The sequence below is a fragment of the Dendronephthya gigantea genome, unplaced genomic scaffold (genome assembly GCF_004324835.1).
Source record: "Dendronephthya gigantea isolate DGI-Jeju-01 unplaced genomic scaffold, DenGig_1.0 000012F, whole genome shotgun sequence".
Taxonomy (NCBI): domain Eukaryota; kingdom Metazoa; phylum Cnidaria; class Anthozoa; order Malacalcyonacea; family Nephtheidae; genus Dendronephthya; species Dendronephthya gigantea.
Window position 1 is genome coordinate 2,266,956 of NW_021163022.1, and position 22,377 is coordinate 2,289,332.

The following is a 22,377-nucleotide window of genomic DNA, read 5'->3' on the forward strand; positions in this document are numbered from 1 at the left end:
TTATATCAATACATTATTGTCTAAAAATCTCCGAATCTACAGTTCAAGAGCCGGTAGCTTGTTGCTGCTGCCGTTGCCTTTAACATAACTCTGGATTCGCTCAAAAATACTGTCAAGAAATCTAAGGCTGTTCTTTATGTTTTCCACACCGGCATTATGGGAGGCAACATTGAAGGTGTTGAATCTTTCATCTTCCTGGGTGCTGTTCAGTGTTTTTTCGAGTATTTTAAACAAGGATCTTTATAAAGGTAAGAAAGATGATATATTTTAGTGAAGAGTAAAAAGGAAGCATCATTTCTCAAAATATAAAACATAAGCAAAGCATAAATATCAATTAATATCTTCGATATTTTGTTGATATTTCCATGTTGACTAGTTCATATAGTTACACCAAAAACAATCCAATAATTCCGCTCAAAATACATTGTCAATGTTATGATGAAAGATTTTGACCCTTATTAGACCCAGCATTGTATTAATTAATGGTATATGAATAACCAACCTTGAATTTTCAATAGCTTTCACTTTTTCGCGAAGAGTGAAATCTTTAGGCCTCTTTTCCCCTTCATTCTTTTTCTCCGTTAAACTGCTCCCTTTCTCTTGGATAATGTCACATGAAATATTCTTTGCCAAAGTATCTCGTGGAAAATATTCCTCGTTCACTTTTTGTATTCCCTTAACCAACTCTTTGGCATCCGCTTCACAAAGCTTGGAAAGAACGTTTGGCCGAGATGTCCTTCCGCTTGGCTGGCATTTCCAGTAATCAAGAAATTGCCTTCCTTTTGCTCTCGAGTGACGGACGTATGCGATAAGCATTTGAAAAGAGAAATTCTCCGGGTCTTGAATTCGACGACGCATTTCGTCCAAGGTTATGGGATAAACGATCTCTTTATCTAACCATAATAAGCTACCAACTCGAGTTATGACGTAATCTGGCCAAAGTTCATCAGCCGGACCCAAACTCATTTGGCCCTTCTCGCCTTCGCTCTTTTGTTTCATTGGCACAATTTCTTTGCTCTTATCTGGTTTCTCATTGGCTTGTACATCAGTCACATCTTGAGCCTTCTGTTTCGTTGGACTGTGTTTGTAAGATAATTGGCTGGAACTTGAGTTTGTTGGTGAGTCAACGATCACAAGATCATCTTCTGAGTCACTCTTAGTCAATTCCACAGTTGAATGAGCCTTTTTAGCCATTTCCACTGTTCTCTTCTCTTTCTCCCAATCTGTTCGTTGGATTTTACTGCACTGCTCGTAATCCATAGGTTCGTTCAGGCAAAAATCGCGGAAACGTTTTCCACTGCATCGTGAAGTTGGACTCTCCTCTGATCGTGAGGTGTTTGTATCAACTCGTACCAATAGTGGCGGGATTTTGTCTCGGGTTTTAACCAAAGTTTCCAACCCCGTAGAGATGTGACGTGTCATTCTTCGTTTCCTAGCAACCAGGTCATCAGCGTTTCGGAATATCGGTTCTGATGAAAGGCAAATTAGTTCCCCGGGGTCACCCACCTCTGGCCAAAGATCGCCGTTTGGAAGTGGCTGACGCCCTGAAATGGATGTCTTCGAAGTAAATGGGCTTTTATAAAGTAAGGATTTCTTTTCGTTTTGGCTGGCCCAGAAATCTGGTGATATTTTTTGAAAAATCTGTTCTTCTTTACTTGCTGAAATTCTATTTTGGTCATGTACATCAAAATTGTCGTCAAATAATGATTCTCTTTGTTCACGTGACCTTTCTAAACGTCTAAAATGCGGGTTTTTAAGTGATATTCGTGATTCATGTGATTGTTCACAGGATAGACTCTTGCTTCGGTTTTGGTGAGGAATGTTGGCATGGGCCGCTAACGTTTTGTAGCCATCAGTCGTGGAAATATTTTCGGAATATTTTCTAGTTATGGGTTCAGGCAAATTATATTCTTGTGCAAATCTGGGTTTTGGTTTTACAACGGCGTATTTGATTAGGTCGTCACTCGGGCTGCATTGCCGTTTTGCTGAAGGGACGTTTTGTAATGGCTTTTCAAACGCAGAGAAGAATTCGTAATCACTTCTAACGGCATTCATTAATTCTTGAACTTCTGTCGAGGACCGACGTTTTCTCAACACTTCCATCTAAATAAAGCACAATAAATTCAATCTTATGATCTAAGTTGGTAGAGTCAAGGCAAATGATATTCATAACGTAAATGAAACCTCTACAGTATTAGAAATAATTTACGTCCAAATCTGTCTTTTCAAATCAAAACCGAGAAAGGCGCGTATCAGTATCACCAATTACGATTTCACGGTCATCAGACTTTTCGCGTTTGACGTCATTGTAAAAAACGTGTATTGGGTTAAGTCAACATGACGAAATCACTCCACTTCAGATACTGAGTGCTCCCGCGTAAAGGCTGTCGTTTTCGTCATCAGAATGATAAAAAATCTGAGTGTCTCATTTTACGACGAAATCGTCATAAATAATGGTAAATTTCATACTGATTCGACCTATAAGAACTGAATTACGACCAAAGAAATAGGACAAAATACGTCGAATTATGATATTCTTCGTTAAAAGATACTTGCGGGGGGTGTACATTCCTGTGTACATACTCACATACCGTAAAACAAAGTCTGTTATAATATAACATTTATAGTACGCGCGTGCTGATTGGTCGAGAAGCGTGTTTCTATAACTGTATAGAAACACGGGAATTTTCCCGCCGAACTTGTCAAGCGAAGTAATGTAAAGAGAATTTGTAATTGAATCGAATTATAATATTTGTAAAAAATCTTTTTATTGAGTTATATTATAAAAGAAATAGAAAACGTTTTTCCTGTGTTTCTATACAGTTATAGAAACACTTGTGGGAGTTTGGGAGAACTCGAAATAACGCGGAAAAACTCGCCCTACGGGCTCGTTTTCCCACTGATTATTTCTCGTTCTCCCAAACTCCCACGCGGGTTTCTATAACTGTATAGAAACACGGAAAATGTTTTCTATTTCTTAAATGTCACACGAAATCTAATTAGCTCGATAGTTTTGCGGAGCCAATTAAATTTGTGTACACGGCCAAAAATCGATCAGGTTAATTGTCGCATCGGGAATGAACAATGCTGTGCTGCACCCTGCCCTGGGAACAGTATTGTTAACAATGTTGTTGAACCCTGTTGAATCATCAATGTTGAAGCAATTACGATGCAATGTTGTTGTAACAAGTTGCAATAACATTGATGATTCAACAAGCTTCAATAACATTGTTAACAATACTGTTCACAGGGTGCAGAACAACATTGTTCACTCCTGTTTTTAACAACTTGCATCAACATGATGATTTTTACGCGTGTATCATCAGACTTTTCGCGTTTGACGTCATTGTAAAAAACGTGTATTGAGTTAAGTCAACATGACGAAATCACTCCACTTCAGATACTGAGTGCTCCCGCGTAAAGGCTGTCGTTTTCGTCATCAGAATGATAAAAAATATGAGTGTCTCATTTCACGACGAAATCGTCATAAATAATGGTAAATTTCATACTGATTCGACCTATAAGAACTGAATTACGACCAAAAAAAAACAAAGTACGTCGAATTATGATATTTAGCTTGGTTTATCCGTGGGCAGGGGCAGAGCCTTCGTTAAAAGATCATTGTGGGGGGTGTACATTCCTGTGTACATGTTCACATACCGTAAAACAAATCGCTTTGAAAAACATCATTCGTGCATAAGATGAATTTATGAATAGACAGATATGAACTGTCTGTATAGTCTGTATAGTGCCAGCCATCGTGTGAATTATTACGAAGAACACTTCAACGAAATTCAGTGCTACCAAGCCCCGAGGACTGAAATGATTTTCATTTTCATTCGTTGAAAACGCAGCCTTTGTAACATTTGGTAAGAGGTAAAATGATGAAAGATAAAAATTTGAAAAAAAAGATAAAAAGAAAACTGGCCTGCGAGCAAAAAAACTTATTTTAAAGGCTGTCAAGTATTGCTTGCTCACTTTGTATATGACACGGCCTTTGCAGTGAAGGCGACATTATGACGGTATAGAGAAGACAATCAACTTAAAATACAATACGATAAGAATCAACTCTTGTATTTTTTTTTCATTAGTTTCTCTCTGTTGGTTTCGGAACAAAGATGTAGCATTCCGGTGATTCCACCATGTCTAATGAAGCTGCGGGTTTCTTAGCTTCTTTTCCCCCAAATAATCTCCCACTAGGCATGCACCTGAGGCCTATATTGAAAGGTGGCGATTTGAATGTAAATGCTTTCATAACGAGAACAAGAATCGATTAAAAATATCTCATCTCTTGTCTCTCAGTTATCCGACACATGCAAAATGTGAAGTTTGCATGAATCCGCCTTTATTTTGTGTCAGATTCTTAATTCATACGAGATAATGAAAAGGGTGAATTGGCCTGAAAAATGTGGGACGAAATAATCACGAACACATAATTCATTAAACATAACCATAAATCATTAAACTTTTCTAACCATTTTAGGATTTATGTAGTGCTGACTGTTTGACTGCATGTAAGATGGGAAATTAATCATGAAAGATAGAAATAAGCCAGTATTTGTGGTGTTGTGGACGTGGTTCTTTTTTCCAAACAGCAACTAATACTTAATTTATATATGTGAGTTTTCAAATTATGCTTTGTGATGTTTTTCAACCGTTTTCCAATGACTGTAAATAAAGAATTCTGTCTCCCAAAGTATCAAAATATCACCTAATACTTCAATAAAGTGTACCATGCTGTTTATTACAGGGCAAATATAAAGATCAAATGCTCAGGACTGATAAATTATAAAGCGTGGACACGCTTTGATGAATTTTCAAGACCAGTGAACATTGTTACCGCATTGAAGAAAGGCCCTATGTTTGCCACGTCGCCCAACAGGCAGAGCCGGCGGAAAATAGCAAATATCAAACTTTTATCTAGTTGAAGATAAAGGGATTAGAGTGCTAAAATTTTAAAGCCATAAAATTCGCGAAAAATGCCGCTGATTCAAAAAGAAAGCGGAGTAGAACTAGAAGCACAATTATGATATGGTACAAAAAGTAATACGACTAAGATTTTCCCAATTTAACTAACCGCGGCACTCCTTTTCTATCCGCCTAACCAATTTATAAATGCAATATGCATCATGTCACACTAGATGGTTCTTTGGTAAACCGTCAGGACCTATATAGACTATAGTTATGATCATATGATGAATATGTAAGTGCCACGGTTTTGAATCTTGGTTGTTTTTAATGTTCTCGATTTGTCAATGAAAGCGGTTCTCTGAAGTTACGCTAATGTTTTTGGTTTCAAATCGTGGGAATTCGTAGGACAGTACTAAACGGTACGACTTTTGGAACAGGCTAGATTAACAGTAATTGTTATATTATAAACCATTTGCACTGTTTCTTTGTATACGTGTTTAAACACAGCTTTCGTACACTTGACTACACTCAATAAAATACACCAACCGTCAAAAAATCTTACAGCTATTCTAGCATCCTATAGTAATTGTTCTGCAATCCAATCGCTATCCACTTGTACTTCAAGCAAAACTGCATGCTTTACCAAAATATGGTGCAATTATTAACGCAGATTGAAACAGAAGTTTGCAACAATTTAAATTAATGAATTCAATTTTGTTTAGTCGAGTTTACCTTTTAACCGTTTGAAGAATTCCTTGGTATTTTTCACTTCCTACCTTCCATCAAATTACCATTGGCATCGAATAAAAGTGCCCAACAATTGAATATAAAAAAGGCTTTGTAGCCTTAAACCGACACAAAATTTGCGTTCAAACAGCAATCTTGGTTTAGAGGAAAATTATGTCTGATGACAGTGATGTGATGTGCTCACCATACCGTATCGTTCGGCTTAAATTTGAATATAATATTTTGCGCATATTTGTTGTTTAAAAAACGTCGTAAAGAATTTAGCGACGACGTTTTTTCTATTTCGACTGCCTAAAATTAATGTCGTATAAATTTGAATTTCATTTACAAAATAGGCTTTAGCAAGCGCTCACTACGATGACATACGGCACTGCTTTGAGTACAACAACGATATACCAACAGCAGTCATATTCCTACAAATGTTACAAAAGTAACGCAAACCAAGTAACAATGTACACTTTACTTCCTTTAGAATAAAAGAAAATTTCTAACTTGCATGCCTATTGGCAAGGCAACTATCAATTTTAGGTTTTAACGTAGACTGCATTTTTGTCTCCAATTACCGTTATTGATCTTCCAATCTGAACATATAGTATATAGGAACGATCAAAGATGTCTTAAATCTTAAATATAAAACTTTTACTACTTTAGTTCATAATACAGAGAATTGACATACCTTTAAATCGTTTAACTCTGCTAAGAGATGTCTTGTTTACTTTAGGATTTCGAATATGCAGCAACCAGCGAATCTGTGTCGCCTTGAATCTTTGATGTCGTATTAATGTTGCATGACTGAGATTTACGGATGATTTAGCTATGCCTTGTGAAGTTGTGATGCCGTAGCGTATTGACACGCATGCGTGGTAGGGTTACTCATAATACGTGTGACGTAAGTTACGTAACCAACAACGTGTGGAAGACTGTAAAAAAATGTAAACAAAAAAGGATCGAAAACTAAAAAACAATTAAAAGTTGGTTTAGGTTTGTCACTTCTGTAGGTCGTAATATTTTGCTGTGGCAAATCGTGTATGTTTACCAAAGTGTCATTGAAAACTTGCTTTTTGAATATGCTAATTTCATAAATCAGATAAATTTTAACCAACCAGTATCGATAGACCACTGATGTAAAAACTAAAAAGTATCTTCATCTTCGTCCGGAACGTTTCTTTTTAATCTAACCAACTGACTACTGTGAAGGAACTAAGAGAAAATTAATCCAATCTTAGCGACTTGCTATTTTTATATATCCCACTTATCATGGGAAAAATCATCCTCGATATTGGCTTCTATTCGTTGCGAGGCGTTTTCCGTCTGATTGACTTTAATGCCGGATAATATTCTATGATATATCTACTCAAAATATGTGTCAGTGTGACTCTATATACGGTCAGTGTGATTCTTCAGTATACAATAATTCGCACGATCCGGAATGTGGTTTAGCTAATAGAAATGGACTGAAATTGGATCACGCATGTTCCATAAATAGGCGTAACTGAAGATATTCGTGTTGAATTGTCATACTAAAGTCTAATTTGCGCAGTGGAGATGTCTAATGAGGGGATAGCAGGGGATAGCAGGGGATAGCAGAGGCAGCTGCCCCTTTTGGCTTTTACAAACAGAGAAATCAGTAGAAGTCAAAGGATACCATTTCAATTTAAATCATTGATATTGGATCGTTTGATAATATAGGATCATATAAAAGTAATTTGATCATTGATCAGTCGGTTTTGGGTTCTGAAAATCTGAGGCCCAATCAGATTGGAGAAATTTCTCCAACTAACTCGTTTAAAGTATAAATTAGTTTCCTGCCCCACAGCAAATTTCATGCTGAATACGACTAAATTGAAATATGCATATATACTGATAATGTACACTGGGTGAAGAGACAGAGAGTCGGACACTAAAGGTAAAAGGTCTGTTCACACGATCAGATTTTGTTGGATCAAATTCACTTCTGGCGTATGGCATAATAGTCAGTTATTGACAAAGCAGTACTGAATTGCCTTTAGTTTATTTGCTGCACATATACATTGTGAGTCAACAGACTAACAGAAGTGAATTGGATTCGACGAGGTTGGATCATGTGAATTTGGCCTTAAAAGTGTCACCAAATCACTCACCCTCGCTCACTGCCCTCGCTCTCAACCGTATCTGTGACACACACACGTGTCAAAAATTCGTTGCTGACTCAGCATTAAGATTTCAAACACTTTAATTCAATATGGCGACAGGCGTGAGGTACGTTGAGATTTAAAGATACTTCAATTTTAGGTAAAAAGTTAAAGTCTTGATAACTAAATGTGGTTTAGTAACGTAATTTTTTTACGGTATATTATCTAAATTCCTTTATAGCAAAATGGACATGCTTTGCAGGTAAGTGAAATGATTAATTTCGACGAGACTTGCGTGCATGTGGCCACTGGCCAGTGCAACTCAGCAAATGTGCAAGACTACAAGTCGTAAAATAGTTTTTGTATATGACAGAACGAGTATAAACGTCCTTGCGCAAAAAAATATACAGGGTTAAGAAATTGGTTTCGAAGGCACTTACTTCTTACAAGCGACAGCTTCTCATTTGATGAAATGATTTAAATCATTTAATTCATTGGGTCCTGAAATGGTTTTTGTAATAGTCTAATAGACCAACTTGGTCGTTCTAATAGAAACACTCTAAACATCACTGTGGTGCAATCACCTCATGATTGAGCTAAATCTTTGTGATAGGTGATTGCTCATACATTGTGTTCACTCAAGAATGTCTGTGGCTTTTGAAAGCCCATCTTACACGTTTTATGCTTTATTTATTATCGCATACCTAGTGTAAAAGCTGTGTTTATATTGGCTAAGAGCAGGTGTATTCAAACTGAAACTGGAACCCACCTCCGTAACATTCTGAACACTTTTTCCCGAAAAGGAATGAGATAAAAATTGAACATGCTTTTAGGTTCAGTGAGTCCGAGATTTACGCACCTCAGGAGGCTGAAAGTTTACCAAACTCACCTTGCTATGTCCAGTAAGTTTGGGAAGCTTCCAGCCTCCCTTGGTGCGTACATCCCTGACCCCCTCCCTGCAAGTATGTATTGTAAGATAATACTAGCAAAGCATTCTTGTCTAGCATCAGGTGTATTTTATTTCTGACATGTGGCAGACAACTGCCATGCGGGTGTGAGGGTGACACCCCAGATTTAAAGAAATTAAATTTTTAAGCAAAATGAATCCACTACCCACTGAAATATCACATATATTGTCAGCAAACTATAATGTGAAAACAATTAACTTCAATTGTATTACTAAATTAAGCTGCAGTATTTAATTGAAGGTGATATACAGTCCATAATGTAAACAAATACTCTATTCTATTATATATATAATAAAAAAATAACACCATTTTGACATAAATAAACACACCACTTCTAAATAAACATGAGCTAGAGAGAAGAGTTTATGTTCTAGAAATAATAGGGAACATGCAAAATTAGAACGCATTTGAACTTCGTTTTTCACCTTTTCTGACACTTGGGGTTCAGAAGAAAAAGTCAATTTTAATAATTTAAGTTTGCGACTTTAAAATTTAACTTAATTACTTAAACTTTGCGACAATAAAATTGCGACGGGGTATAATATATTCTTATACGTCATGTAATATTTAACGGATGTTGGCCATTGTCGACAGGATTGCACCACTGTGAGTAATCCAAGGCGACTGAGTTTCATATAGAACGGCATAAATTTATAGTTTATGCATTATACATCCCTGTTACAAAACGTGGGTTGCGAACGTGGAAAGAGCGTTTTTTATGATAAGGTTTAGCCAAGCCTAAGGAGTTGATGTCATATCGCGCGTTTATGACAGTAGATCAATTTCTCGTGGCTGATGAGACAAGACAAAAACTAAGCAGCTCAATGAGCTAATATCATATGTGATGATGTAACTTGTAAGACGCGATAATGGCGGGAAAACAATCAAAACATCGCATCAAAACATGCCTCGTAACAAATGGATCGTTCATACCGACGAAACTCGACAAGAGAAACATAGAACCTGCGACAAAGAACAAGCAAAATTTCGCCAAAATAGAATTCAAACGGGACGAGGGGAAAGACAAAAGTGCCGCTGATAAAAGCGAGGAAACTTCGCCAGTTACAGAGCTGAACAAAATTAATACCGATGAAGCAAAGTTAGGACGGGAACGGCAAGAATTAGTGAAACATTTTAACAATATCATAAGTACAAGCCAAGAAACCCACCCCTCTTCCACAGTTGAAAACTCAATGTCCTATTGCATCAGCGATTTATACAGCAATCCCGAATGCTCGGACAGATATGACGTAATCTATGATCACGATTTAGGATTTTGTGGACGTAAAACATCGACATTTTGCCGAAAAAAACGCGGACAATATGATCGAAATCCAAAAAAGCAAAAATTAAAAGAGTTTGATTGCGTAAGCCGGCGGTATGCGGGAAATTTAGGCCAGAAGAAAGCGTCTCGAAATAAATTTTATAACAAAAGAAAAAAAGAACAAGTTTTAAAGCGAAATGCGGAGAGAAAGGAAAAGTTTGGGATTCTTAAAGTATTACAAGCAGAAGAAATTTTTGATGCGGAAAATGAGGATTTGTATTTGTTTAACAACAACAACGACGACAACGAGGTAAACGATTCTTCCCTCTTCCCCTACGAAGAAGGTTTTGCCCTTTGCGGTGAAAATGCCCCTGATGATTTACCAGAAGATGTAGTGGACTTTCTCCTAGGCCTACAAGACCGAGAAATCACACCGGAAGATTATGATTTGTTGTTGCGTCTTGACGCATCTGTCCCAACGAAAACGGTCTCGGAAGAGCGTATCGCTAGTTTGAAGCACGAGGAGGTTTTGGAGCAGCATGTAGCAGATAGTTGTGGTGTTTGTATGGAGGATTATCAGATTGGAGAGACACGGAAAATATTGCCTTGTAAACACGTATTTCACGCGAATTGTATTGATACATGGCTAAGACACAACTCGACTAAATGTCCGTTGGATAATACAGAAATTTGATCGATTTTCGACAATATTAAAACAGTATTATTTATTCTACATTCTTATACTTTCGTTGTGTTTGACTGTGGACAATGTAACTAATGCATTGTAAAAATAGATATGCATTTTTCCATGATGCTGAAAAAACGTGCTTTGTACTAAAATAGATAAATTGATATTAATAAAATAATTATTATTTTCAATAGGTTGTTTGCTGGATTTACGCCTGTATTCAAAAAGCTCACTCACACTCATACTCATCGAGTGTGACATATAAATTTCGTTAATGCTGATCAATGAGAAAGTTCTCTCTGAATAGATGAAAAGATATAAGATAAATCACTGAAAATCAAGCCCCTGTTCGGCTGAAAATACCGCCATTGAAACGTTATGAGAAGATTAAGATCTCCCACTCAATGAGTTTGAGTGTGAGTGAGCTTTTAGAATACAGGCGTTAGTCTCATTGCAAGGCCTCGTATAAGAGCTTTTGTTGGCATTCACGATGCAATGAAGCTCAAGCACTCAAGTACTCGCGTTTACATGCACGATGAGTTGATGATGGTCACAAGACTAGTGCATGCATGTGAACACGCATTCTCGTTTAACCCTTGCATTAGTCTGATGCAAAGACTAAAACATTTGCTGTTTACCAGTCATAACAACTATGGGAAATCTTCATCCACCAGTTCACATCTGTCGTTCATATTCTTCCGTTGTACTTGCAGATACTATCAAAATGGTGTTTGTCGAAACGGCGAAAACTGTTGTTATTCTCACGATCGTAGGAACAAGCCAGACACTGTAAGTTTTCACAAGGCCGCACGTTGAACCTAACGCTTGAATTAGGACCAGAGGAATTCATCTGGTCCTTTATTTCACATTAATTGACATTCACTATATATACCATCTCTATTCTCTAGAATAATTAACCGATCGCTATATAACATTATTACTAATATTTATTATTATAATAATTATTCGTCACTGATGCAGCGTATTCTCTGTCTGTTTTCTATAAACCCATTTATTTTTAATCTCCATTGAACATTCATTTAGATGTGCAAATTCTACATGCAAGGAAGTTGTACTTATGGATCAAGTTGTAAATTTGATCACAGTAAAGCTCACAGAACTGCGAGGTATATATAGCATCAGCTGCAGGGTTCCAAGAAGTCCTTCGCAATTCTAACATCTCTCTTCCATTCTATTTATAGACAGAATTCTGAGAAATCCACGACAGTATTGTCAAACGAAAAATTGTTTAAATATTTAAACGAGGACTGTCCTTCTAAGGTATAACTATAAATAAATCGCATCGTGAATGTTTAATTATTCAGGGCCCGGTTGTATAAAACTCTTAACTATATTTTGCGTAGTTAAATCGTAGTTAACTCAGAAATACGTAACTCAGTTCTGTCACTAACTATAGTTAAAAGTTAACTACGTTTTTATACAACCGGCCCCTGTACTTTAAGTACTCATTGATAAATTTGCAGTTAGTGCCACTGAACAAAACACAGGCCAAAGCAGAAGAAAATGAAAAGATAAAGAACTGGGTTGATGCTCCTGTGTTTATTCCAGTAAGTTGAAAAATAAATGTGGGATCATATCCTGTGTAGTGTAGTGTCATTTGCTTCGTTGCATCGTGAATGACATTTAGGTTGACAAAATCAAGGTATCAGGGCGTCAATGCTCTAGTTTTATGCATGACTGAAAATATGTTGTTATATAACATAATTTTGACTTTTGAGGGATATATGTTTGTTTATTTAGGGTCAAAAATATCAGTCTAGAAATAATACCTGTGTGGCACAGGTGAGTTTTTACGGTTGCAAAATACGAATCAGCAACAAATCTCAATCCAGGGGCGGATCTAGGATTTCTCTAATATACGTCCAGATTCAAAATTTTCGACAGCATTTTTAAATCGCCAGATGAATTTTGAGTGTAAAACAGACAGCTTCATGACCTCACAATTATCACAACACAATCACCGCTATGCGATAGCAATGGTTGACCTAACACAAAACACATGAGATTCTCAAGTAAACTAAAGAGTACTTGATATTTCAATTATACTGTGTAAGATACTTAGCATACGATACATGCTATAGAAAGATAATCACAATACAACCAAACATCGTACCCAGGGTCTTTTCTCTGTGCTCAGACTGTGACCCCAGAACCTGAGCACAGGAAAAAAAGACCCTGGTTACGAGGTTGATCATAATATTGGATAAGTACAAATTGCTTATCAGCTAATCAAATGAGCGGATAGGCCATGCACCCCATTCTGCGAGTTTTTTGCGTTTTCCGCAGCTCTTGATCAACGCTTGTTGTTTTTCTGAAACTGAAACCTTCAAACCTGACTATGGTAAATTCCTTTCAGATTTAAGAGAAATTTGGACGTTTGATAGTTATTTTACCGCGAAAAATACTTTACCCTGGATCCCGCCTGTGCTAATGCATGTTAATAAAAATTGGGTAATGTAAAGTAATTAAACGTTTAAATGGAAATTTGACCGGCAACCACGATTGCAATATAATTCAGAATGCAGTTCAAGACGATGTATCGTATTCAGAAGCTGCAAAAACTGGAGTAGAGTTTACCTGTGTGGATGAAATAACTGATGAAGAAGCGAGCTCAATCGTAAGTCATTAGAAACTCCAGTTTTCCGGGACTAAAAAATATGACTCGTTAACTTCAACTGTGACTCAACTTAATAATATTAACTTAATTTCCTTGGAGTAATAGTCACTCATCCACTAACAGTCATGGACAGCCCGGTCAATGAGGGTACGCGCATACTATCTTATGTATATAATTATCCTAATATAGGATACGGTGCCCGCATTGACCGGGCTGCCTATGCTAACAGTCCTGATTATGCCGAATTACCAAAAATTTACGCTTTCTGTTTTAGTTGTGTCCATTTGCTGCAATGGGTTCTTGCAAAGAGGGAGATAGGTACGACCAGGCTTTTAACCATAGTTCTCCGTGGAGCACTCCACTCTATTTATTTAAAGGCTGGAATCTAACTACATCACAGAAAATCTCAAATAAAGTTTTTCTGTTATTTAAGTTGTTCGTTCCTTCATGGTCTTCGTTGTGATGTATGTGACAATTTTTGCCTTGATCCTAACGATCCTGAGCAGCAAAGAGGTAGAGTAAAGCTTATGTTTAGTGTAGTTTAGTTTGTCAAAGCTCTGGGACCGGTTGTATAAAACTCCTAACTACATTTTGCATAGTTATATCCTAGTTAACTCAGAAATACACAACTCCGAGTGGCCCATTCTGCCCTTAACTACAGTCTACAGTGAAAAGTTATACTAGTCATTTATACATACAACTGGGGCCTCTACTACATCCTTAAGGAAGGTTTTTGGGTAGGCGGAACAAGCAAAGCTTGGATTAAGAAGAACATCTAGTTCACATTTATACGCTATAGCAATACTGCAGTGGCCAACTGCATAACTTCTTCTCGGAAAATCCCCTTATATTGTGTAGCAATTAAGTTGTGTAACCAACAGTAAAGTGTTGTCCGTCTCAACTCGTGAAACTACTGTTGTCTTATGTACTCAGAACACAGAGAGGAATGTATGAAATGGCTTGAAGAAAACATGAAATATTCTTTTGCTGTTCAGAAGTAAGTCTAGCAAATGATTTACGAAGGCTGAGTACGATTTAAATTAATAAACGCATATCCCCTGAATCTTAGAAGTGAAGAAGTGTGTTGTGGGATTTGCTTGGATAAAATTCGTTTGAATCCAGATTCAAAGGATAAAAGATTTGGAATATTACGTAAGTCTTCCAGACTTTAAATATTGCGTGGAGAAGGTATACAGTATATTCCACGAATGTTGCGAGTGGAAATAGGATCTTTATCAATTTCAACGAGATTATTTATTACTTGACTGGAAGTTGTGTGAATGTCGTTTCACGACCAAAACGTGAAACAGTAATGAGAATTACAACAAGATTACAGTAGACCAGCATTTAATTACAGTTGATCTGCACTTCTTTATTCTCTTTCCCTGATTAATCTGGTTACCAAAGATTGCTGGAATGAGATCTTACATGCAGAGTTGATCAAGATTCAAGATTCAAATGTCTCATTAGAAACTCTTTGATCCTCATTTGAGCAAACTGTAATTTCCCTCTCTAATATTTTGCTTCGTTCCTCCAAATCTTTAGCTGAATGTAATCACCCGTTCTGTTTAACCTGCATTCGAAAATGGCGAAACTCGTCAAAGACTAAAGATAAATTTGTTAGGTGAGTATATTTAATACATATTTTTTATTAATGTGTAATAAGTTTTCATTTCAGAAGGCGCCTATCCCATTTATTTCTTTTCTAAAATATAACTATTTCTCACTTTAGAGCGTGTCCTTTGTGTAGAATATCTTCAGGCTTTGTTATACCAGTGAGTTGTTGTTGGCCTAATTGTGAATACAAAAATTTTCTTCTGAACCAAATCACCTTTGTTTAATACTTTTGAAGAGTGAAGTTTGGGTTGATGATCCAAGTGAAAAGGAAAAACTTATAACGACATACAAAGATGCGTTGAGGTATAATATTTTCTTATTCAAAATTATACTGTAAATCATATTATGCTTTCACATAATATATTTGCCATGCATTTGGCCCCCTTCACAAAGCAAATTTTCGTTGAAAAGTTGCTTTTATATATACACGAAATAAGCGCTCATTCAAACTAAATTTGTCTTTGAAAATTTAGCTCATACAGCCTGGGCTCCACAGTTTCTTTATGTGTGCTCACATCATTTCATCTCTTGTTTTCTTATTTGATATGTAGTTCAAAACCTTGTAAATACTTTGATAAGGGTAAAGGAACATGCCCGTTTGGCACGAGCTGTTTTTACAAACACGGTAAGTTTATTTATGTCGTTAACTGCAATAAATATCAAGTAATTAGAAGTGCAGCTGCGGCTCTAGCCATTATTGCTTTAATCTGACGATTGCACTCACTAGCATGAAGAAAAATAACATATTCTTAACGTATTAATAACGTACGCAGCTGTATTTTGGAAGAAAAAGTTTCGGAAACGCCTATTGATTATTCTCTGGTACTGTTTGTTCTGCGTGAATTTGTATTTTCTTTTTTTTGTTTTTTTCAAGTGAACGCTGATGGGACGATAGCAAAAGTGAAAGTGCGAAGATATGATAATAGCGACGGAGAAAGTAGAATTATAAATTCATTAAGGTAATGAATATAATAATGAGTTTACAAATAAATGTGGAAATACAGTGGTGAGGTTCACTAGGTCATGATCGACCTACGAGTCTCGTTTTCATACTAAGCTCATTTCGTCCATTCCCCCAATAATAGCCTGCTCTTCTTAGCCAGCTCGCAGACCATCAATCGGAAACCGACCACTTTGTTGTTAGTGAACCTCTCATTTTCTTTTGCCAAAATTATGCATTTAATACACATTCCTCTCACCTCTAGTATATGGGAATTCATTGAAGCAAGAGATAGTATTAGCTTGGAAGAATTATTGGAAAGTCTTTTGGAATAGTTCGCGAACTTTGGAGTGTTTGAATCAGTTTAAGTACATTGAAACTGACAGAAGAAATATGTTTAGTTAGATAACTTATTGCACAAAAAATTTACTCGACAATCGAGACTCGCACAAAAATTATGAAATATAAAAATTTATAAATCGTTAGAACATGATGGTGTACGAAATTTTGATCAATATAACCATATTTTAAAACTGAAAAGTTTGTTTGCGAAATGTTGTGGAATGTGGTATAAATATATATTCAGTTGTCTGATAGTGAAGTTTAGAAATTTTGTATTGCGAACGAAGAAAACAACATCTCTTGGTTAAAAAAAAGATTATTTTTATCACGTATAAAATAAATGCAAACAAAATTCGTGATGTCTACTACCAGGCTAATATAGACCTATATTTCCCACATTTTACAACATTTAGCCAGCAAGTTTTCTTTAGAGCGACGATGGTGTTGCCGCCTAGATTTATAGATTTAAGAGCAGACTTGGGCTTAGGGTAAGCCTGCTCACCGGCAAGGGTTTCAATGGTTCATTCCCATGCCATTAATGACCCATAGCCAGTGTTCTTACCGTGGATTTATTTTCACAAATTTCACACCCTATGTTTCATAATGTTTCATTATGTTTATCTTTTTTATCTTCTGACTAAAATAGTTGATATTTATCTGGTTCTGACTGTGACGTCTGCGTGTGATGCACGCGTGGAGAAACCGCAGCGCATTGAACGCAAACATTCAACATTCAAAAAATATGGCGGAAGATAGCTCGTTTGAGAGTACTTTGGACGAACTGGAAAACTTATTTCAACTAGCCACAGAATTCGTACGAGATCTTAGAGATTTGAAGAACGAAGAGAAATTAACGTTTTATGGACTTTTTAAACAGGTTCGTATTAAGATACGAGTCGAAAGTAATGAAACCGTAATTTATTTTTACGGTGCGGTTGCCGTTTTGGATTTGGAAAATTTTGTTTTCATTATTTGACTATAAATGAAAACATGTTTGAAAATACGTAGTTTTTTTTAAAAAAATAACAGTTTTTTAGAACAAAATTTATATTTTTGTAAATACTATGTACAATAGAGTTTATAATTATATCGTAACAAAAGTAATTTGAGGCATGGTGGTGTGAACTGATAATAATCTGATCAAATTGTTGATTAGAATTGTATTTGTTAATTTGGTTGTGTTTTTTCAATAACTTTGACAGATGAATGTTTTTTAATTCTATAAATCTTAAATAATCAGTATTTTCTATCAAACAGGCAACAGAAGGCCCATGCACAAAACGGAAACCACCTATTTGGGACATGAAAGGCTGTGCTAAATGGTTGGAAATCTACTGATTGTGCACTTCACTGCACATGAAAAAAAATATAATTGTAGCCTAGTTCAATGAGTAACAGCATGTAAATGTATCACATTTAGGTGTATTTTTTGTGAATGAACAAGTGAAAAGTGTGTTTGGATAAAGGCGCAGAGATATAGATCCTTTCACTTTCACTTGTTCACATCTGAGTGTTAACATATTAAGAATAAGGAAATATAATGAGAAAGTCTTGTTATTCAGGTTGTCACTTAATCTGAGCTCCACAATGTGTGACATTTCTTTCAAGTACAATAAAATATATGATATTTTAGGGAAGCTTGGAAAGGTTTGGCCCAGATGTCTGAAGAGGATGCAATGAAGAACTATATAAATGAATTAACAAGAATTAATGGGAACTGGGAGCAATGCATAGGAATTGCACAAACTTTTAATGAGGTATTTATGAAAATTTTCTATTTCTTTCAAGGACTAGAGCTACAACTCTCAACAGATATGCCTAATGTATATTTTATTTTTGCAGGAGAAAGAACCCACTGGTCATGAAGGGGGAATGGGAATTTCAGTTAGCACATTGTATAATCCAGACTATGAGAAAGATTGCATGATAAAGTGAGTATTTATTTGAATTCTCATTTACATCTGAGGATATTTAGTATTTTAGTGACAAGGAATATTCAATATTGCCAAGGCATTAGGGGTACATCTCTAGTTCATTATTTTTAAACAATTTTAGCGATCAGGATAAGACAGCCTTTGATTGGTGTAAAGAAGGCAATATTAAGGAAATGACAAGTATTCTTGAAAGGAAAAAAGTAGAAGCAAATGTCCAAGATGATAAGGTAAATTTTGGTCCAACATGCAAGGCTAGCAACTAAGCAATTCAGGTGGGAGGAATCTCTTTCAAGTAAGTAGCTGGCAATGCCTTTGTTTACTGTGAGGGATGGGGGTCATGCCAAGCTCCCACCAGCCTTGGGTCAAGCAAAAAAACATTGATTCATTAAAATTTTGCTAAATTGGAGCAACCAGGAAACAAGCAAGTTGCTTTATAATTTTAGTATGGTTAACTAAATATATGTTAGGGTTGAATTGTGAGAGTACAATAATTTAATCATTTGACAGTTTCTATGGCGCTTTCTACATGACGAAATGATCAAACAAATACTCTGCAATTTAAACATTGATTTTCATTTACCCTCAATTAAATTAACCGTCCATTTTAGGGGATGACACTTCTTCACTGGGCATGTGACAGGGGCTATCAAGATATTGTAGAATATCTGATTAAAATAAAGTGTGATTTAAACTGCCAGGTGAGTAAAATTTGCCCATCTCAAACTGTGCATTCCTCTCCTTTGTAAACTGTATCATGTTTCTTGATTTTTTTCATGGGGTCAAGGATTGTGAAGGCCAGACACCATTACACTATGGTAGGAAGCTCAATATCATTTTCCTATCAAATAATAAGATGTATTCAATTGCCAATTACTGTATTTCTTTTTTTCCAGCTGTGACATGTGAATTTAAATCAATTGTAAAAACATTAGTCACTGCAGGGGCAATAACAAATTTGACTGATAATGAAGGTAACATACCAGCCAATCTCACTTCACAATCACAATTCCTGGAAATTTTGTCTGGTAGATAGCATAAATATCTACATATTTTTCATCTGTTATAATATTTCTGTTTATGCACAGTGGTTGTTCATACGATTTTCTGAGAAATGATATTTCATATATTTTATTGTTATTTAAATTATTTAAATGAATTAAATTCAAATCCTAATACTGTTATCACTGATTATAACAATCATCATCTTGTTTCTTATGTGGTTTAGTCCTCTGCCAGCCAGTCCAAAAGGTGTGGTACAAAATATGTTATGATCAAGTCTGCTCCTATATTAATGCAAACAAACCAAAACGTTTGTTTTGATTTACAATGTAGGACTCTTGTTCATTGTTCATCATCATTGAACCACATGCGAAAAAGGCATTGCAGACTGACCTGCTCGTCTCATACACTGTAGTGTCTCCAAGACACTATCCTTTAATTTGAAAGCTCCAGCTTGGCTAGCATGGTAGAGCATGGCATACTCCCCAGACACCTTAGGTGTATGATGTTTTGTTGTTAATTTGGCATTTGGTATAGTTAAAATATGCCTTCACTACATACAAGCAGGGTTCAATTTCAACCAATTATGTAGTAGTTGAATTATAGTTGCATTTGAGAAGTGCAAATGAGCAAATTGGCACAGCATCTAAAGTTTTTTTTTATTTTATGACTTTATCACATTTGTTTAACCCAAAAGGTTTAAAATGTAAACAAACGTGATAAAAGTTAACGGTTAACAGTAGCTTGCAAATAGCTGTAACTTACTAAGCCCCTATCAATTAGGCCTCCTCTCCACTGCACCATAGACAATCCAAACGTCTTTTGGATTGTCTATGACTGCACACATTGACCTCAGTGTGTTCACAACAATAATAACAAAGCAGAAATTCAGTACAAAATGTAGTTTAAAATTATTTTCTATTCACAAAAACATACCTGATATATTGCCAATGGTAAATGAGGAAACTTTACAAAGAAATAAAGAGTTAATTAAAATTGATTATTAACTAAAAAGATCACATAACCATTTAATAGTAAAAAGAAAGAGTACCTTTTCCTTAGTTTGCCTCACTATATCTAAATATGGTAATCCAGGCTTGACCATCAGCATATCTGCACCTTCAGACACATCTCGTTCCTAAAGTAAATTTTATATAGTTTTACGCACCTACTGTCTATACCTCACTCCATTTACTCATTGTACTAGCTGTTCTCATCTGTATGCTTGTCCAGAGTTGCAAGTAGTGTTGCAATAGTTTATCATAGCTTACCACAGCTCGCATTGCTAATCCTTTTGAGCCAGGGGGAAGTTGATAACAGCTTCTATCGCCGTATGATGGGGCGCTCTGGGCAGCATCTCTGTGGAGTAGTGAAATATATTACATAGTCCTCTTAATTCTGACTTTAAAGGAATCATTATCATAGGGGAGAATAATTTTAAAACTGTTCTTTTTAAAAGTTCCAGTGAGGCCTTGAAATCCAGTGAAATGTGCAAATCAAAGAACCTAGAAAAACTACAGTGTTTGTTTGGGCTATAGAGTTCAGAGTGCCAAGGGAACACTCGATTTTTCCTGCCAATCATTAAACTGCTGAAACCCCACTACAAAAAAGATGAAGAATTACCGGAAAGGCCCATAAAATTTGGAACAAAACTTTGCACTGTAACTCATCACAGACACCTGTTAAATTGGAAAGCCAGAAATTAGTTAGTCAGTACATACTTTTACACAGAAAAAACATGCTCAGGCCCAATTATAGATCTTTAACCTTGGTGTCCAATGAGCTGTCTTGTAACTTTTGTTTAATAGCTCCAATTCTGCCATCATTCATATCAGAGGGTGCCACAACATGACATCCTGAAAATATTGTCAACAAAGTGAAGCTAAAACATAGCCTGAAAAGAAAATATTAGGGTGGAGTACAAAAAGATTATTATATTACCTGCTTTAGCATATGCAATGGCAATTTCAGCTAATCTGTGATTACTTTTAACACTATTTAATGTTCCATCATTATTGAGAATCCCTAAAACACAACAAAAACAACCATAAGTTTTGAATGGGAGATGAGACCACCCTTGGATTCAACTCATTCATGTAAAAAAGGCATATGATAATATTGTGATATGGTGACAGGTGCAGATGTTTGTTTGTCAAATTTTAATAAAATGGTATAACTTAATATTTACCACAATGGCCGTGATCTGTGTAAGCACACAAGCATACATCACAAAGAACAAGCAAGTCAGGAAAACAACTTCGAATTTTTTGAATTCCTATCAGAACTGGGCTTTTCGGATCCGTAGCACTAGAGCCTTCAAAATCCTACAATTGCAGCAAACATTTGTAAGCAATTCTTAAATCCTGCTGTAATTAACAGGTTGTATTGTTAGACTTTAGTAACTTCACAGACCTTTTGAAGTTTGGTTGGAACTCCAAATATTAATACACTTTGAAGACCTTTGGTGATTAATGGTTGGAGGAATTCCTGTAATTTTTCTGAACCAATCCTGCAATTTAAATACTTCTAGCAAACAAAGGTCCAAGGTTTTAATTGCATTGCAGTCATCTATTTTGCCTTATTTGTTCCACTAATTAGCATTGATTTTAGAGCAATTGAAACTTTTTAACCTATTTAGACATGTAACATCATTTTGACTGATCAGACTAGGTGAACTTAATAAGCAATCTGTGAAGTGCTAGCAGGGGGCATGCCCTCCTGGGGGGAGGGGGTGGGAGTTGAAACTATTAGGTGTTAAAACTGATTGTCATCATGTCAACAGCACTTGCACCAGTAGTTGGACAAGATGTAAAAGTTCTTCAGGAAAATGGAGGTGGGGGTGCCAATTACTAGTTGGCATCCCCTGGTGAACAACACCCATTGATGCAACTTTTGTCAATGACTATTATCCATCTTATACCTGTATTGACCAGGTAAACTTTTGATTGGTTCAAGACTGTTCTGCTCATCTCTAACAAGCAAAAGAATTATATACCAATGATATTTATATATACGTAGAATGGTAGAAACACGCTATAAATTATAATAAATTTTCTACTAATTAGAGCAGCTAATTAGGCAATGGAGAACATACGTTATAAAAATAGGATAAATTAAATTGGATGCACTTAAATCAGTGTTTATAGATTGCCATTCGCGTAAAACTTTGTGATGAAATCCGCTATGTAATTTCCCTGCCATTTTTATGTTGTACTATC

The 22,377-nt window shown here is 35.9% G+C and overlaps 5 protein-coding genes across 8 annotated transcripts; 3 read left to right on the forward strand and 2 right to left on the reverse strand.

Moving 5' to 3' along the window:
- Positions 1–36: 36 nt before the first annotated feature.
- On the reverse strand, positions 37–5,847 carry LOC114519043. The gene is made up of 3 exons (XM_028539094.1): positions 5,644–5,847; positions 503–2,103; positions 37–238 (listed from the first exon to the last, which is right to left on the reverse strand). The coding sequence occupies exons 2-3, from the start codon at positions 2,101–2,103 to the stop codon at positions 37–39; spliced, it is 1,803 nt and encodes a 600-aa protein (XP_028394895.1). The 5' UTR covers positions 5,644–5,847.
- A 1,834-nt stretch (positions 5,848–7,681) lies between these two features.
- Positions 7,682–16,371, forward strand: LOC114519083 (probable E3 ubiquitin-protein ligase makorin-1). 2 transcript variants are annotated; one of them, XM_028539140.1, is made up of 18 exons: positions 7,682–7,896; positions 8,011–8,031; positions 11,403–11,478; positions 11,734–11,816; positions 11,892–11,970; positions 12,174–12,257; positions 12,451–12,492; positions 13,229–13,327; positions 13,602–13,645; positions 13,761–13,840; positions 14,261–14,324; positions 14,397–14,479; positions 14,873–14,951; positions 15,060–15,102; positions 15,180–15,247; positions 15,496–15,569; positions 15,819–15,903; positions 16,150–16,371. In XM_028539140.1, exons 1-18 carry the CDS (start codon positions 7,880–7,882, stop codon positions 16,217–16,219), a joined length of 1,191 nt encoding a protein of 396 aa, XP_028394941.1. In that variant the 5' UTR covers positions 7,682–7,879; the 3' UTR covers positions 16,220–16,371. The 2 variants fall into 2 exon arrangements, with proteins under 2 accessions (XP_028394941.1, XP_028394943.1); XM_028539142.1 differs by having other exon boundaries at positions 7,884–7,929.
- LOC114519084 lies at positions 8,284–10,896 on the forward strand. Its single transcript, XM_028539143.1, has one exon. The coding sequence runs from the start codon at positions 9,607–9,609 to the stop codon at positions 10,693–10,695; it is 1,089 nt and encodes a 362-aa protein (XP_028394944.1). The 5' UTR covers positions 8,284–9,606; the 3' UTR covers positions 10,696–10,896.
- Positions 16,372–16,926: 555 nt separating the features above from the next.
- On the forward strand, positions 16,927–21,098 carry LOC114518907 (acyl-CoA-binding domain-containing protein 6-like). 3 transcript variants are annotated; one of them, XM_028538941.1, is made up of 9 exons: positions 16,927–17,103; positions 17,484–17,548; positions 17,860–17,983; positions 18,069–18,157; positions 18,282–18,387; positions 18,769–18,858; positions 18,945–18,975; positions 19,054–19,131; positions 20,619–21,098. In XM_028538941.1, exons 1-9 carry the CDS (start codon positions 16,969–16,971, stop codon positions 20,633–20,635), a joined length of 735 nt encoding a protein of 244 aa, XP_028394742.1. In that variant the 5' UTR covers positions 16,927–16,968; the 3' UTR covers positions 20,636–21,098. The 3 variants fall into 3 exon arrangements, with proteins under 3 accessions (XP_028394742.1, XP_028394741.1, XP_028394743.1); XM_028538940.1 differs by lacking the exon at positions 20,619–21,098 and having other exon boundaries at positions 16,930–17,103; positions 19,054–19,218; XM_028538942.1 differs by lacking the exons at positions 17,484–17,548; positions 20,619–21,098 and having other exon boundaries at positions 16,930–17,103; positions 19,054–19,218.
- Positions 19,310–22,377, reverse strand: LOC114518906 (delta-aminolevulinic acid dehydratase-like). The gene is made up of 12 exons (XM_028538939.1): positions 22,254–22,377; positions 22,080–22,130; positions 21,572–21,668; positions 21,348–21,483; positions 21,101–21,184; positions 20,927–21,015; positions 20,783–20,838; positions 20,431–20,518; positions 20,211–20,297; positions 20,096–20,125; positions 19,553–19,652; positions 19,310–19,443 (listed from the first exon to the last, which is right to left on the reverse strand). The coding sequence occupies exons 1-12, from the start codon at positions 22,358–22,360 to the stop codon at positions 19,382–19,384; spliced, it is 987 nt and encodes a 328-aa protein (XP_028394740.1). The 5' UTR covers positions 22,361–22,377; the 3' UTR covers positions 19,310–19,381.